The following is a 19,527-nucleotide window of genomic DNA, read 5'->3' on the forward strand; positions in this document are numbered from 1 at the left end:
ACAGGTGGACCTTTAAACTTCTTTCCAGGTAGAGGAGATGAACTAGACTGACCCGGGCCCCTTTTCTGCTGTCTCTCTCTTCTAGTCTGTTCACTTATTCTAATCTTTTCAACTTTTATAGCAGCTTCCACTAACTTGGTGAAGTCTGTAATTCCCAAGGCAGTAATCATGATCTTTGTGTTATCATTTAATCCCTCTTCAAATCTCTTACACCTCTCAGCTTTATTAGGGACTATCTCCCTTCCATAGTGGCTCAGTCTGACAAATTCCTTTTCATACTCGACCACTGTTAGCTGTCTCTACCTCAGGTTAATGAACTCTCTTCTTCTCTCTTCCAGGTATACACTACCCACATATTTCTTCTTGAATTCTGAGAGGAAGAAGTCCCAAGTTATTAGTTCTGGTTGCACTTCACTAGACACTGTATCCCACCATTGGTAGGCATCATTTTGCAACAAAGATACAGTAACTTCTAGATTTTGTTCATGAGTGCAGTGCAGTTGTTTTAAAACTCTACCGGTTCTATTCAACAAATTTTCGACTGCAACAGAATCATCTTCTCTCTTGCCAAAGAAATCCACTGCTCTAAATTTTCTCAGTCTTTCGAGGTGTGATTTCTGCTGTAGAGGTGGTGGTGGTGGCATTACCCCAGCCATTTGTCTGAAGAACTCGGCCGTTTGCTGAAACATGGCCTGTGGAGGCTGAGCAGGCTCTGCTGGAGCTGGCAGAGCAGGTTCTCCCCTACCCCCAGTCTTAGCTGCTGCAGGTGGAGCATTACTCTCCACTTCCTCCTTAACTGCCCTCTAAGATGTGGGATCCATATCCTAATCAAAATAACAAAGACAAACAGATCTGCATTAGTGTCACCTCGACTCTTACAAATGCAATGCATGGTATGGACTCAATCTAGGCCCAGAAATGCCTAAACCGTGCTCTGATACCACTAAATGTGACACCCCTTACCCGTTTACAAAATGGTCGAGTAAGATATGTCACACAGTGTATTGGAACACCCTATTTTATTTTAATCCTTTTTATCCTTCCTTATTTATTTTTATCATAGTTATAAAGTACAATTAGTGAAGTATAATTTATTTAAGTCATTTATAGAAAACATCAATTTATTTGAGGTTCCACAAATTTTATAGAAAATCCGGCAGAGTACTGGCTAAAAATGGAGAAAACAGTTCTTCGGAACCTGTGAAAAACACTTCCAAAATTTTCTATCATTCCCAAAGTTCATTTCATCAACAATGTCTCAATACTTTTCAACAATATTTCCATTTCTCATTCATTCATTTCACATAATATTCATATACAAGTTATAAATAAATACTCAATGTTCCATTCATAAACATAATTTTCACTATTTACATTAATATCAAAATACATTACATAAGTCTTAATTATACATGAGAAAATAAAAGTTTGATTACATAATACCAAAATAAAACCTAGTGTCCTACCAATGCACTAAAGACGGTGAGGTGACATGGACACTATGCAGAGCTGCAGATGGTCTCACTCAGTCTATGGTCTATTAGGCTCTCGGTCGGTCTCTCCAGAATCTACGCATGGCAAAAAGCAACGCGCTAAGTAATAATGCTTAGTGGTGCCAATAATAAAATAAAAAGAAATAATAAAAAATAAATATGCAGTGCATGTTCCGATGTCTTATGCAAACAATTTTTTGATCATTATTGATAATCTTATTTATTTTGTATTTGTTATATTCATAATTTCATTAAATTTATCCACTTCCATTTTTAGTTGCCCAAGTAACCTATATTGGATGACTGGACTAGATAAACAGGTAAACTGGCACTGGATATCAAGTACCTCAGGCCGTCACACCATCGGTCATATATGTATCTCCCAGTGTGCACTAGAACAGCTAATGAGCTGTAATAAATATTAGGCACAAGGCCAAGTATCAACACAATGTCAGAATGGCTAAAAGCCATAAAATCACAGAATGGCATAATGCCATATGCAGTACTGCTAACTGAACCCTATTGGCATGCCAACCTATACAAACCAATCTTGCTAGGTGTACTAGGGCATGTTACACTTTTAAATTGTATAATTCTTGAAATTTAAGTTTAGGTGTTACTATTCATTTCATTAGTCAACTAAAATGTTGACTTTTGCATAGACAATAGGTACATTGGTTCTAATACTCCCAACATACCACATTTTACATTCTAAAATTGTTGGTATTGGTTGCCAATACCATTTCTAAGCTTAATATTAGTTGTTCAAAATTTTCAGATTTTAAGCCTTGTGTTTACTATTCCATTGGTCATTTTTACAATAGGAATTTGGCAAAGTTATCTTCATGAAAGTTGTTCCTTATTTTGTCTAGTTACATTTCCTTTTTTGAATCACTCCATTTGGAGTTTTGTAACTCAAGTTATGGCCTAAAAACCATAACTGGCTGGATTGGACAGAATCCAAAATTCTGGGCAAAACTAGTTCTGCCAGATTTGGTAACCTAAGTTTGGTTAGCAAATTGACTAGGTTATGATCAGAAATTGGATTTGTGTTCTTCATGAAAGTTTTAGGTCTATGTCTCAGCTTTCTGCTGGTAAAATTTTAGGTCAATTGGAGCTTTCTACACTGATTTATGACCAAATGAATAAACACTGTTCATTTAGTCATTTTGCCCAGACAGACTGCAGGTCGCCCGAATTAGGGCAATTTTTAAGCCAACTTGGTTTGGTTTTCTGGGCAGGGTTTCTTCACCAAAATTGTGCCATTATGTCTAGTTTCATGTTCAATTGGCCTTGCACCAATTGAACCTCTACAACTCTAGTTATTACTGCCCAAAGCTGCTGGACTCATGCCCAGTCCTACAAGTCACCAAGGGCAGCCATGCTAACCTCAATTCCCACTATACAAACCACTTCATTTCTTGTTTACACATAACCAAATGGTCACTAATTGACCATTAAAACTTACTTTCACTAACACATGAACAAGATCCAAGTTTTTGTGTCCAAAACCTAACTCCAACAACTAAAATTTTCATACACATACAATCCATAGTTTACAACACCAACATCATGTTCAATGGCAGCTATACACAAAATTTTTAGAGTAAATTGGCACTAACCTTGACTTAGGCACTTTCCAAGGCTTAAAAACTTCACTTTCTTCCTTTCAAATTACTGCCCAAAGCTTGCTCTAGTGGTAGGGATAATTTTTAATGAAGGCAAGTTAGGGTTTTGAGGTGGTTTAAGGTGGGAATTGAAGCTTTAGTGGAGCTTTCATGGAGGAAAGGGGTGGAAGGGAAGAGACGGCTGATTTTTTGGTGAGAATGGCTACTGAATTTTTTTGGGTTTTTGCTGTATTCTTATCCACCTTTTATTAGTTAATTTAAGTGTTAATTAAATATGAGTGGTGGGTAAGTGTTTAATGACATTATATGATGTTATAATTGGTATTTTCTTCCATTTTCTTTTCTTCTCTTCTCTACTCATTTTCAATTTAATTTTTAGCAATATTTATTCACATTTTGTGTCAGAATAATTATTTACTTAACTGGACAAGTCGGTCAAAAATCACCTCTGAAGGCGAAATGACCAAAATGCCCTCCATTTGGCTTAACAGACCAAAATTGTCTGTACCGATTGAAAAAATTTTCTAAGCATTTTCTTGGCATTCTAATGCCATAGGAACCTCAATGACCCTTCTCTGGAGTCTCAAAAATTATTTTATGAATTTTCTCCTGGGTCTAGGGCTCCTAGTTGCGAGAACCGCAACTTCCCACTAGGTTACCCATCGCTAGGGCACCGGCTCATTTAACTTGATTGTATTTTATTTCTAAATTTTTTTCTAAATTTTTCTTATTAATATTTGAGTTAATTATGGTTCATCACTTTAGTTTAAATATTTTTCCTGACGTTCTATCTGTCTGGACTGACACTGGTCACCATAACAGAAGAATGTACGGAGTTGCTACAGGGAGGGTGTTACAAAACAATGGCCACATCCTAGTCAATCTACTATGTAAAGACAGTGCACCAAATCTGGACCTGAAGAAAAGTCCATAAAACAAGTAGGTATATGAGATGAAATGAATTAGAATAAATTGTTATAAAAATAACATGAATTAATGAAATTATAAGTACTTAATAATATTATTCTACCCAAAGTACGCCTGAACTCATTTATATAGCTTGGATCGATTGGTATACCAATTATGGACTATATATTGCAGTACTGCCCACAGGGATAATCATTAACAGACAACATATGTCTAAGATGATTGTTCTACTGGCTTTATGCCTGCCCGATGGCCATAGTGCCAATTTTTATTATTACTGGCTTATGTCTGCCCGCTGGCCTTGTGCCTGATATGACCATTGTATACTTGATAGACATACGGCTGTCTAACTTGTATACTCCCGTGTATCCAGTCTTTATAGTCTGTCATAGGTTACTTGAGCATAGAAATGAGTAGAAATTTTTAATTGAAATAAACACATGAGAAGATTGTTAAGGTGAACTTCATTGAATTAAACATAAGATACATGATAAAAAGATTCCGATTAATTTATTTTGTCCAAGGTTCTATAAACATGTAAAAGACCTAGAAATTCATAAAATTTTATATTTCCTTATAAGAATACTTGTAGAATAATTATTTCAGTTATTTGTTTATTTTTATTTCAATATATGCACCCCTAAGCATTATGCTTAGCGCGTTGGTTCTTACCACGCGTAGGTACAGGAGAGCCACAGCAGTAGCTGCAGTAGAGCCTAGACAGGACTTGAGCAGATCTGCTACAGTGTAGATTGTCACCTCACCAGTTCATTTTGGTATGGCTCATGTATAGTTAGATTTTGTATTTTGGTTATTATATGTAATAAATCAGATTGAGATATGTAACTAAATTTTGGATTGTATATAAAATTGTATATTATTGTGAGTAACGTTATATGAATAAAATGCAAGTTTATTTTATTTGAAAATTTTATGAGAATGGTATGATATGGTACATGAACAATTGACATGAGAAATGATGTGGTGGAATGGGATAAAAAAAAATTTCTACACATAATATAATATAATTAAACGAATATTAAACATGATAAAACAGGATAGAGTGCTCCGACACCGAATGTAGTACACCTTGCTCGACTACACTGTAGATGGGTAAGAGGTGTTACATAAAGATTATATGAACTGATATAATTTATGACAATACATTGATAAGAGTAAACTCCACATGCTTATCATAAGTGTCACTGGTTCGGCCTACTTGTAACACCCCTATTTATATAGCCTGGTATATTTCACTATTCCAGTGACCAGTGTTGGTTTGGACAATTAAGAGAAGTAGAACCACGTCTAAGACACCTAGTTAAGCCCCGAACACAAATAACTAGTAATTTTCAATTAGTTAAGTATAAATAAGAAAAACAGAACATAGGAGGTTAAAGGAGTCGAGAGTCACAGCGATGGGTGACCTTCTCGGGAAGGACTGCGAAGTCGATTTAAACTCAAATTTCAAACCATAAAATGTGATGCTGCAGTCCTTAGGACTATTGCGAACGTAGTGGAAAAGAGAAAATCATAAAAAAGAAATGTTAAGTAGGTTAAAAATTAGGTCAGGGATCCGGAAGAAATATTGAATTATTTGTAAACTGGGTCGAACCGGTGAGGGGCAATTTGGTCAATTGACCCCTAGAGCTGACTTCTAACCTAACTGTCAAATAAAATTGGAGAAAAGAAAATTTCAAAATTGGAAATTAAATTAAAGAACTAAGGAAAATAAATGAAAAAAAAAAAGAAAAAAAGAAAAAAAATGAAAAAGCGATTACATCATGCATGATGCAATAAACATTATAATTAAAAATTTAAATTTTTTGATAATTTTTTGTCTTAATAAAGGTTAAATATTTAGAAAAAGAAAAAAAAAAAAAAAAAAAACAAAAAGTCCATCTTCTTCAAATTGCCGTGACCCATCTCTCTCATCCCTCCCTCACCAAATCCTCCATGGAAGCTCACTTTTAAGCTTGAAGACAACTAAATCCCACCATAGAAACTTCATTTACCATAACTAAACTTTGTTTAGGCAACTAGAAAAGAAGGTTCAAGGAGAAAGAAAGAAGAAAGGAAGAAGTTTGAAGAGGAAAAAAATTCTGCATAAAGGTTAGTAATCAAAACTTGAAGTTCTAGTTGAATTAATTGTGTTTATAATTGAATAAACCTAGAATATACTTAAAATGAAATGAAAACAACTTTGGAGGACTATATATAAATTTCAGCCAGCCATAGTTGTATGAGAATATGATGTATTTTGAATGAATTAAAAGTGTATGTAAGCTTGAATGAGTTGAGAAATGGTGTTGGTATGCTTGGAATCAATTAAATGTAACAAATCAAGTGAATTAGGGTTTGAACCTAGGGTTTTGGAAGACAAAAATTGGAGAATTGTTCAAATGGTGTGTTTGACTTAGTTTGAGCTGAAAAATGGTCATGTATGACCAATTGTAGTGTATTGAAAGTATTAGAACCAAATGGAAATTCGGATTGGTCATGGCCAATATGCAAGCAGCATAACCAAGGTCCCTTTCAGGGACCAAAACTGAAAATTTATCAATCCAATTGGTGTGAGACTAATTGGGAATGAAACTAGACACAAAATGACACATTTTTCATTTAGGAATCATGCTCAGAAAGTGACCATAGCATAGTGAAAAAATTGGCCAAATCCGAAAGTGAGTGTTTTGCCCTGTACAAAAATGACCAAATGAATAGTATTTGTTCATTTGGCCATACTAGGGCTAGGCAGGTCTAAATGACCTGAAATTTTACCAGTAGAAAGCTGAGATATAGACCTAAAACTTTCATGAAGAATACAAACCCAAATTATGCCCTTAACCAAGTCATTTATCCACCCCAATTTATTGACCTAAAACTGCCAGAACCAGTTTTGGTGCCCAGAAAATCTGGGTTAGGCCAATCTGGCCAGCCATGTTCAAATGGCTATAACTTGAGCTACAAAACACCAATTGGAGTGATTCAAAAAGGAAAATAAAGTTAAGACAATAAGGGACAATTTCTATGAAGAAAACTTAGCTAAATTCTAATAGCAACATGACCAATAGAACAGTGCAAAATAGGACACCAAAACTGAAAATTTGAAATTTTGCCTAAAAGACTTAAGTTTTGAAAAAACAACCAAAACTAACAAATTAGGTAACCAAAATGTGGTATGTGGATGAAATTGAAATTTTCATACCTATTAAGCCTTAGAAAGTCAACAAATTGACTTGAATAGTGTCATGAATAGTAACCCCGAAATATAAATTTTAAAGAACGTCAAATTTAGCATATTAAAGCTAGGTAAAAGTAAATTTAAATTTATTTTTGGATTTATGATAAGTTATGATACTGAAACACTCTAAAACTATGTGTTTCAGTGGAAAAGAATACCGAGAAAGAACCAGAGGGATCGAGTCAAGGTCAAGAGGTGACTCGTATAAGGTTTGTGCACAACATAGAACTTCTGTAAATTTTCTTCTACACATTATTTTGAATAAATTGAAATATTGAATTGTGACACCATTGTCTTGAAATGTTTACTATGCTTCTGATTTAAATTGTTGAAAGATTAATTGTTTGTGTTTGAAATGGAAATAAATGTTTAGTAAATTGTTAAGATAGTTTTGAAACCACAGTGTCATGACCATATATTTGAATACCTCACTAGCATGACTAGTGAGGGAAATCAGTTTCGAATTTTGTTTCCTTCTCTGGCTGAAGTGTTAAGGTGTGTGCCAGTAGAAGAAGAAAAAGAATGGATTTCCATATATTTGGGCTAGCTAGCCTTGTGATGTGACTTCTCCTTAGCCTCTGGCTATTGAGATGATATTTGTTTCGAATGGCATGATATAACTGTGTGTTTTTGTGAAATTTGTTTTGAGACTTTTGAAATGAAATTGTTTGGATTAAAATCTTGTAAATCATGTTTTGAATTTTATATCTCATGTTCAGTTTAATTTTTGAATAAGTATGATTTAAATTTCGCATAAAGATTATTTTAGTATGTTGTGCACCACTGAGTCAAAGTACTCAGCGATGGCTGTTATTGCTGTTGCAGATATAGAGACTAAAGGAGTAGCAGAGTGAGATGCTGAGGATTTTGGAGCCACCTTCCCTGAAGTTCCATCGGGTATATTTTATACTCTGATTGTAAAAATTATTTTGATGTATGTAAATGTATGTACATGTAGAACTGGTCATTAGCAGTTGTATAAAACTTGTAATAAATTTTAGTTTGGATTTTTCCTAATGTAAAATTTGGAATGATGTATGTAAATTGTTTTATCTTTAATGAAATATGAATGGAAGTATTTTATTTTAATTTGATGAAATTACTTAGTAGTATTTTTTATGATGTTGAATTTTGGAATTTGAGAAATGATGTTGTAATTGGTTGGGATGGATGTTGATTTGATGAAGTTGATGAGATAAATCATTGGAAGTGCTTTTTACAGGTATTTGAAGAACTGTTTTCTCAAAATACAAAAGACATTCTACCGAAATTTTTATAAAATTTGTGGAAAAATAAAATGGGATAAAAATCTTAATTAGTTTTCAAACTCTAATTAAATGTTTTAATACCTATTAGAAAATGCTCACCACTTATAAAAAGTAAGAAAATTGTTTTAAAATCCCTTGTAGGGCACTTAATGAGTTATCGGTTGGTGAAGCTCGGTAGTTCATTAGGTATTATACGAGATCATGTTATGCCTTACAGAGAGGTAAGGTATGACACTACTTACCATGTATAAGTGCCTATCATGTTTGCTATATGGCATGAGACTCACCATTCTATTTTATTTACATCTCATATAAATAATGTGGGAAAAAATATGATTACAATCTTTCTGGATAAGTCATGTCCTTATTGTGAAGTATCCTCAATTGTGAACCAATTTATGATACTTTGTACTATAAATACTATCACTCATATTCTTTACAACTTAAGAATAAAATTTCTTACAAAAATATCAATGGATCTTTTCTATTACACATAAATATATTATGTAAACGGAAAAGTGAAAATGCTTTTTTTATTAATAAAATATGTACAAGATATATACTAAATGATATGCTCTAGGGTATACTACTAAGAGATGTGAAGGACCCCCAGGAATATTTTCAGAATTTGTGGAGGACTTTAGTAATTAATTGGACTATAGTGCAGTTTAGGGGATAAAGCTAATTTTGGAGATCTAGACTTAGATTATGTTTATTGTAAGCTCTGGATGGGCATGTGATGATTTTTATTGTGGGCTTGAGGCCATTTGGGTTGTTGTTATTGAGTTTTCTGGCAAGGGGTTAGGTCTAATTAAAAAAGAGACTCTGTTAAAATTTTAGCAAAACCCTAGGATTAAATTCTTGCTTTTCTAGTATAATTTAATTATTTTTGTTAGTCATTTGATAGAGGTCAGTATGTTTGTATATGAGATTGAGATCGGCCATCTTCTTCCTTTTAATCGGATAAGTTGTAGCTGAGTTGACAAGTCTGTAAGTTGGATATTGATTATTTTTATAATTTTAATATCATTTATATTTTTACAATTTATATTTTTTTGGCATACTCATGCATTTACTTGTATGTATATAGTAGTTATTATATTAGGAGCATCCCTAATTGTTGCATTATAATATTAAATGTTGTGCCGCCTTGGGGATAAATTAGAGCTTATATATATATATATATATATATATATATATATATATATATATATATATATATATATATATATATATATATATATATATATATATATATTATGGATGTTGAAATCTTGAATTACTGCATGAGAAATTCGCTGACTAGGACTAAATATGATCCACCTAGGATTAAATTCTTACTTTTCTAGTTTAATTTAATTATTTGTTTTAGTCATTTGATAGAGGTCAGTATATCTATATAGGTGATTGAGACTGGCCATCTTCTTCCTTTTAGTCGAACAAGTTGTAGCCGAGTTGACCAGTCTGTATATATATATATATATTATGGATGTTGAAATCTTGAATTACTGCATGAGAAATTCGCTGACTAGGACTAAATATGATCCACCTAGGATTAAATTCTTACTTTTCTAGTTTAATTTAATTATTTGTTTTAGTCATTTGATAGAGGTCAGTATATCTATATAGGTGATTGAGACTGGCCATCTTCTTCCTTTTAGTCGAACAAGTTGTAGCCGAGTTGACCAGTCTGTAAATTAGATATTAATTATTTTTATAATTTTAATATTATTTATATTTTTATAATTAATATTTTCTTACATGCTCATGCATTCACTTATATATATAGAGTAGTTATTATATTAGGAGCATCCCTAATTGTTGCATTATAATATTATATGTTGTGCCACCTTGGGGATAAATTAGAGCTTATGTATATGTTATGGATGAAGAAATCCTGAAGTACGTACTATATGAAAAATTCGCTGACTCCTATGGATATGGATGTGAATGGGCGAAGTAGGTATGTGTGTTATATTATTGTTGACTCTCCACCTACAGGGTGGGTATGTGCGTTATGTTATCGCTGACTCTCATAGTATAGAATAAGAGAAATTGTTGGATTTCAGAAAGCCAAAGTATGGGGTCGGCTTCTAATATGTATTTAGTGTGCGTTTGTAACTCCAATTTATCCTCTCATGTGAGGATTTGCGTGATTTGTTGCTTGGTACATTTTTATTTATAAGACTACATTAGAAATAGATAGTTATAGAAATTATAATTATAATCAATATTTAAACTCTTTAAGTTGAATGCTCATTTCTATTCAATATTTTTCCCTAGGTCGCAGAAAGTGCAAATTTTCTTTTTCGGATCTAAATTGTATTTTTTTCCACAAGTTGTGGTGCTTCTTAGTTAGTAATTTTATCATGCTTAATTAATTAATTAATTATTTGTTTAATTCTTAGAACTTTGCTATGACACTGGTGTATAAATATATTATTTTGATTAATGGTATTAAATAGATTATGTATATTGGGTATCAAGGTTGAGCTGAGCTTTGAAATGACCCAAATTTATTTACAGTATTTTATTTTCTATCGTATGATTGGCTATGAGTTCGGCTCTGATCATTAGTTTGTGAATAGTAAGGCTTATTATGGATTTCGGTGGCTTGATAAGGACTCTAGTTCTAGTGCCGATTTGGCTCATAGAGTTGGTATAATATAACTTAATCTTAATTAACTTTAATAATAATAATAATAATAATAATAATAATAATAATAATAATAATAATAATAATAATAATAATAATAATAATAATAATAATAATAATATTCATCATAATTAGATAATTTTAAAATAATCTTACAAATATGTTTAAACAATAAAATAATATTACGATAGTATTAAAAATAATATTTTTATTTTTTTTAAATAATTCAGGTTTTGCATATAATGTCAATTTGTATTATATTTAGTAATATGTATTTTATGTTAAATATGAATATAGTAAAATTTCAATCAATTAATTTATGAACATAAGAAGTAGATATAAAATTAAAAATAATCAAAAGACATTTTAAAGACATATAAAATATTAGTAATATAACAATTTTGTTACCATTAAATAAGTAAATATGAATAATTAAAAGAAAGTTCTAATTGTAATAAAAATAAGTAATAATTTTAGATTTTAATTAAAAATTGAATATGCACTAACAAGAAATATTTATTAAATGTGCTAATTGAGAACTTTTTATTTGTTATTAAATGAGTAAATATTGGTAGTTTAAAATATTGAAATTAATTTTTAGTATTCGAGATTTCAAATTAATTAGTAAAAAAATATTAAAATTTGAAGGTAAAAATCATCAAATCTCAATAAAATAAGAACAAATTTGACTTGGGTCAAAACAATTGCAGTAAAGCAAATTGAAGGAAATTAAAAGATTGAAATTGAAGCTGCTAGTAATTTGTCCTAATCATCGTATGATTCCTTCATTTCTCTAGACTCAACACTTTTCTATATCACATTTTAAAACTAATAATCATTGTAATTTATTTATAGTCTGTCTAGTTTATAAATCATTTGCCATAGGTGATATTGCATAGTATGTAAAAATAAGAAAATTAAAACTTGAATCATCTAATGTTTCATTTTATTGGTGCTATCTCGGGTTCGATAGCAGGCTCCTTCCTATGTGTTTGAATTAAATTGAGTATATTAATTAATGACTTGAGATCTCGGGTCTAAGGGGTCATGACTATTATAATCAAATAATCCTATTTTTTTTACAATTAAAAAAATATATTTGAAAAATTAATAATTTAATCATGATTTAAAGTAATTAAATAATTAATTATTAATAAATAAAAAAATTAATGAATTGTCTAATCTAAATAGAAAAAAATTTAATACAATATATTCTATCTTAAAAAAATAGGTATAATCAATATAGAGAGTCAAACAAGAAATGGAAAAAAAAAATTGAAATAAATTATAAATTTATTTAGTAATATGTATAGTTGTGTGTATGTGTGTTTGGACAGAGAGGGAGAGATATTTGAAGCGAGATTTTAATAGATATACCACACCACAGCACAGCCTCCTCTGCAAATCTTCACTTACATATCGTGCGCAGTTGCCCTTTTCTCCTTTTACCTTTTAGTTTTTGTAGTTTTCCCACTTTGTCCACTTTTCAATGACGAGTTCTGAATTAATATACTGGCTCATGGGTGTGGACACACAGAAAACTTGCAGGCAAAACAAACCAATCTCCTCCCTGTTTTAAAATCTAACCTTGCAAGCCACCTCCAAACGATCCCAAGATTTTAGCTCACGTGAGCCCATCTCAGCTACCTTCACATGCCCACAAAAACAACCAAAATAACCCTTCTTTTCTCTTACTAACCCATGTTCTTTTTCTTCATGAAAGTCTAGCTTTTTTCTTTTTGGCATCCTTGTTCTCATGCCTATAGGTTCTGAAATGTCTCTGTTCTTCACCCAATCTTCTGGCAATCTTGCTAATAGATATTGGTGTTTGATAATTCTATGTTTAGTGGTGTTAGAAATGCAGATTGCTTCTTCAGCTTTGATAATGAGCTTAAGGAACCACCATAAGAAGCAGCACAACAGAAGACCAATGTTGCAAGCTAATCAGAGCACTTGTGCATTGTTTGTGGGCACTTGGGTTAAGGATGACACTTACCCTCTTTACGAATCTTCTAATTGTCCCTTTATAGACCCTCAATTCAATTGCCAAATGTACGGTCGGCCGGACTCCGATTACCTCAAATATAGATGGCAGCCTCTCAATTGTGAACTCCCAAGGTAAAATTTACAGTTGCTTTTGTTTTTTTCCTTTATTGGGTTTCGATTGGAGATTGGAATTTGAACTTGTAACCTCTCGAACTCTCTTATATGCTACCATTGAACCAAATCTCATCAGCGATCATTTATCTTCTCTGGTTTTTCCCTTTCTACTGTGGCATTATGCGATTTCTTGGTTGGTTGGTAGGTTCAACGGGCTTGAATTTCTGGAAAAAATGAGAGGGAAAACGGTGATGTTTGTGGGTGACTCGCTTGGGCGGAATCAATATGAGTCCTTGATTTGCATCATTTTAGCTGGGGTGCCTGCAACAACTTCAACGCAAATGAGCAGAGGAGAGCCTGTTTCCATCTTCAAGTTCTTGGTACACTTGCTTCTTTCACTTTTGAACCCACCAATAGTGGTAGTCAGTACTAGCTAAAAAAAAAAATGTCAGGCTCAGCAGCTGGCATGCATTTTGATTTTGTTGTCTTTTTTTATGGATATAATTATAAGGAAGCCAACTCATACTTTTGGGGGAAAAAAAAAGAGAGGCAAAGCAAAACTGACCAATGATGATATAAATTTTGTAGGACTAAAAAATTTGTGGGACTATTGATAAAAAACAAAATTTTGTAGGACTATGGCATTTCCATTGTGTATTACAAAGCTCCATATCTGGTGGACATAGATGTGGTGCAAGGGAAGAGAATCCTAAAACTGGAGGACATTTCAGGCAATGGAAATGCCTGGCGCAACGCTGACGTTTTATTGTTTAACACGGGTCATTGGTGGATTCACCAAGGAGGTGAACAAGGGTAAGCAAGCATTTGTCCTTTGCTTCAGCTTTGGCCTTTTTTTTTTTATATTAATTAATTAATTAGTTTCCTTGATAAATGGGTTTATGTAGATGGGATTACATGGAATCAGGGGGCACCTATTACAAAGACATGGATCGTTTGGTTGCTTTGGAGAAAGGGCTAAGAACATGGGCCAATTGGATTGATTCCAACATTGACTCTTCTTCAACTAGGGTTTTTTTCCAGTCTATCTCCCCTACACATTACGAGTATGTCTCTCTCTCTCTGTCTCTCTCTTTCGTACTCCTATAAAATTATATTGTGTATGTTTTTATATATTTTTTTAATATTTTAAACTAAATAAATTACAAAATTAAGTTAAAAATCCTTTAAAATTTCTTTTAAATTTTGTAAAATAAAATTATAAGTTAGGATAAAAAATTAAAAATAAATATGTGATGGAAAAAATTATAAAACTGAGTAAATTATAAAATAGTTTACTAAAATTTAATGTATTATATATTTATATAAAAATAATTATATTATAAAAATAAAAAAATATAATTATTATTTTATAAATAAAAATACATATACACTAAATTCACGCAATAATTTCCTTTACAGTTAATCCAAATTGTACAAGGACATGCTTGTGAAAACTCTTCTTTCTCTTTCTCCCATTACAGTGTGTTGGGTTGCTGTTAGCCAATGACACCAAGCACTAAAAATTCGGTCTAATCTGAGCTGTAATCAGTAGTATTAGTGGGCCCAAACCGAGTTAACTTTGGTTCCCTCACCACAGCATCAATAAAATAATCTCCGTTTAAAGCAAATTATTGATTGGCACTGCAGCTGGGAAAATTAATTTTTTAATTACGAAATATTGAAAATTAAATTTAATATATATATATATATATATATATATGAAATGTAACACAAATTAAAAATATTGTTGGTTTCGTTGCATTTAGGGGTGAGTATTTAATTCAAATCGAACCGAATCGAACTGAATTAAATTATAAAAATTAAATTTTAAATTTTAAAAATCGAACCGAATCGAAATGAATGAAAAATTGAATCGAATTGAATCGCTTTATTTCGATTTGATTCCATTTAAACTGATTAGTTTTGATGTTTGATTGATTTTTTAATTTAGATTTAATTTTCAAGTTACTTAGTCTAATTTTGATTTTGATTTGAATCTAATAACTATTAATCAATGATATTAAATAATTAATATATATATAATTAAATATAATTCATAAATTTTCTATAAAAATAAATCAATTCAAAAATCGATTCTATTCGATTTAATTTGATTTAAATATATAAATTATTATTCTATTTAATCAATTTTTTTTTCTTTAAAATTAAATCGAATTAAAATAATTAAAATAATTTAAAATTAAATCAAATTAATTAAATTTTAAAATTAAATCAATTAAATTTAATTAATTTAATTCGATTTAATTTTTCAATTTGAATTAGATTATGCTCCGCCCTTTGCATTATTATTATGTCTGTGTCAATGGTTTCAATATCAGCAGATTAGGGAATGAGTGGTTGTTGAGACTGCCGAGCCTCTCACATGGTGGGGTTCCGCTCGCTGCCCATAATTTTTTTTTATAATTAACTTTAATTAAAATTTAAAATCATTTAAAATTTCATAATTCTAAAAGTAATTTTAATATTATTAAATTTAAACTGAACTTGTCCTGTAATTTGACTCATGTTTGATCACTTCCAGTCTCTTACCAATAAAAATTATTTTATTAAGAAAATTGTTCATAATTTATTTTCTTTTAATATAATATATAAATTAACAATAATTTATTTTAAAATTTATATTTTTAATATTTTATTTACTATTGTGCTCTTCATCGTTCATTTTATTCTTTAGTTATTATAATTTTCGCATATATGTTTATAATGAACAATTATAATTTGCTCAATTCTATAATAAATAATTAAACTTAATACATTATAAAAGAAGAAAAATTTATAAGTGGTATATTTAATTGTTCAATGAATTTAATAATTTATAAGAAGGTCCAAATAATGAAAATTATTTTATTTTAGATGAAAAGTATAAATCAATGGAGAAAATAACATTTTAAATAATAATAATAATAATAATAATAATAATAATAATAATAATAATAATAAAGACAAGCTCACACAGTCCTATCACATGTATATGTACCGTTCACATGAAGACCATTTTTGTCGGTGGAATGTCTCTTTGCCTAATGCTTGTCTTTATAATTATCATTATTATTATTTTTAAATCAAAATATATTTTAAAATACTATTATTTATAAATCAAAATATAATATTTAAAAAAAATAAATAAAAGTGTTTGTTTAATTGTAAGATTAAAATGAGTCTAATTTTAAAAAGATTATAACAATTGAAGATCGACTTAGTTTTAAAAATTTAGAGACTCAAATATAATAAAAAAAATCTCATTATTTTATAAAATGTATTAAAATGCAATGTTAGCGATTAGCAAACTCAACTCAACTCAACTAAGCCTTTATCTCAAAAATTTGGGGTCGGCTATATGGATTCGCTTTTTCCACTCTGAACGATTTTGGGTTAAATCCTCAGAAATGTGTAATGCTTCTAAGTCATGTTGCACTACTCTCCTTCAAGTCAATTTAGGTCTACCTCTTTTTTTCTTTCTATCCTCTAACCTAATGTGCTCTACTTGTCTAACTGGAGCCTCCATATGTCTACGCTTCACATGACCAAACCACCTTAATCTCCATTCTCTCAACTTATTTTCAATGGCACCACTCCTACCTTTTCTCTAATACTTTCATTACGGACTTTATCTAGTCTAGTATGGCCACTCATCCACCTTAACATTCTCATCTCTGCAACTCTTATCTTAGATGCATACGACTCTTTCAGTGCCCAACACTCACTACTATATAACATAGCCTATCATTATGGTATGCGGTAAAATTTTCCTTTTAATTTATTGGAATCTTACGATCACATAAAACTCCCGTGGCACGTCTCCACTTCAACCATCCGGCTTTAATCCTATGACTAACATCCTCCTCACATCCCCCATCTACTTGAAGGACTGAGCCTAGATATTTAAAGTGATTACTTTGGAACAGTACCACTCCATTCAAACTAACTCCTTCCCTATCACCAGTTTGGCCTTCACTGAACTTGCAATGCATGTATTCTGTCTTCGTTCTAGTTAACTTATAACCCTTTGACTCTAGATTACTTCTCCAAAGTTTTAGCTTCCTATTGACTCCTTCTCGTGTCTCATCTATCAGAACAATATCATCTGCAAACATCATGCACCAAGGAATACTCTCTTGTATATGTTTCGTCAGTTCATCTAAAACTAATGTAAAAAGGTAAGGGCTTATGGCTGATCTTTGGTGTAATCCAATTAAGATCGGAAAATCTCTTGTGTCACCTCCCACTGTGCGCACAATAGTAGTTGCTCATTCATACATATCTTTCAATACTTGTATGTACCTAATAGATACCCTCTTTTGTTTTAACACATTCCATAAGACTTAGCGATTAGCAAATGATAATAAAATATAATTTTAGCAAATGGAAGAAATAAAAATGCTAAATTTAAAACAAGAACCTAAGCGTAATTTTTTATAAAATTTTTAAGTAACTTATTGTAACTAATATTAAAATATTTATTTATTTTGTATTTAGAAAAAGAAAAGAAACATTATAAAAACAATTCTAGTCACAATGTGCGATTTTTATTTTTATTTTTTAAAGATTCTAATATTGTTGACATTATAGTAATTAAACTCATATCAAATTAGCTAGTTAAATTAGTGTTTCAGTCTTAAATTGATTTAAATTTATTATTAAATTAAATAAAAAAGTAATTTGATGTGACTTGATTGATCTTGTAGTTGAATCAATATGACTCGATTGACATAATCAGTTTAATTATTTAATAATTTTTTTTATTAGTGTTAATATGAAAAATTGAACTTAAAATATCATAAAAAATTTTTAAAATCAAAATCAATTGAGTTAATCGGGTAGTTATGTGTTTTTTTATTTTAATATATTTATTTTTTAATATATATTTAATATTTCATAAATAATAAAAAAGTTATCTATTTATAAATTTTTTTATACATTATATTACTTAATATTTTTATATAAAATTTAAAAATAATATTTAAATTTATATAAATATAACTTAATAAATATTAAATTATTATTTCAAATAATTAAAATTTAATTTAATTAATTTATATATATTTAATTAATTTTTAATGATCTATTATACGAATCACTTACCCATTCATTTATTCTCTTCACCAAGTCAACTACCAAATCAAGTTTAATATCGCCGGTTGAGATTTAAGCCTTATCACGGACTAACTCAATAGACTAAGGCATCCTTTATTGTTTATTGTTTTTACCTCTTAATAAATGAATATTTCAACACAAAATAAATGATTATTTATTTATTTATTTTATAATTAATTAGCATAATTTAATTTAAAATCTTAATTTTAAAAACGGCTTCAGTAATCATGAATCAATCAAAGTTCATAAACGAATTAATGCGCTTGTAATTATTATTATTATTACTATTATTATTATTATTATTATTATTATGTCTAATCTATTTGGAATGTGTATTATTATTATTATTATTATTATTATTATAATCCATTTGGAATGTGTTGTATATGCAATTAATATATATAAATACGGCAGTCCCAGTGAATGGAGCGGCGTGGCAACGGGGGTGGCTTCAACAAAAAATTGTTACGGTGAGACGACACCGATGAGTGGAACAGTAAATCCAAGGGAATACCCAGATCAAATGAGAGTGGTGGATGATGTAATTACGGACATGCATAACCCTGCATATTTGCTAGACATTACAATGCTTTCTCAACTGAGGAAAGATTGCCATCCATCCATATATAGTGGTGACTTGAGCCCTGAGCAGAGGGCTAACCCTTACCGATCAGCTGACTGTAGCCATTGGTGCCTTCCTGGGCTTCCTGATACTTGGAACCAATTATTCTACACTGCTTTGTTGTTTTAATTCTAATTAATGTATTCTCTTAATTAACCATTTCTTATACTACTAATCTTAAGCAACATTGCTGTTTGCAACCCTACGAATTTTATAGCTTCATCCATATACCATTCGGTTATATATCAATTGCGGTATTTGTTTTTATATTATTAGCCAACCTGTAAATGATATTATTTGCCACCAGAAATAAGATTACTTGTTTCTTTCTTAAAATTCTTGAGTATATTTATTTTTAGAAGAAACTTCAAATTTAAAATTATAAATATATGATCCTTATTGCAAAAATTTTATGTAATTTATTATAATTACATCTTTTTCCTTATTATATAATGACAAATTTTATAGTGAAGCTGC

The 19,527-nt window shown here is 30.5% G+C and overlaps 1 protein-coding gene across 1 annotated transcript; it reads left to right on the forward strand.

Moving 5' to 3' along the window:
- Window positions 1–12,448: 12,448 nt before the first annotated feature.
- Window positions 12,449–19,317, forward strand: LOC110635019 (protein PMR5). The gene is made up of 5 exons (XM_058137997.1): window positions 12,449–13,331; window positions 13,519–13,693; window positions 13,948–14,126; window positions 14,219–14,377; window positions 18,843–19,317. Exons 1-5 carry the CDS (start codon window positions 12,970–12,972, stop codon window positions 19,177–19,179), a joined length of 1,212 nt encoding a protein of 403 aa, XP_057993980.1. The 5' UTR covers window positions 12,449–12,969; the 3' UTR covers window positions 19,180–19,317.
- Window positions 19,318–19,527: the final 210 nt, after the last annotated feature.

The sequence above is a fragment of the Hevea brasiliensis genome, chromosome 16, assembly GCF_030052815.1.
Source record: "Hevea brasiliensis isolate MT/VB/25A 57/8 chromosome 16, ASM3005281v1, whole genome shotgun sequence".
NCBI lineage: Eukaryota > Viridiplantae > Streptophyta > Magnoliopsida > Malpighiales > Euphorbiaceae > Hevea > Hevea brasiliensis.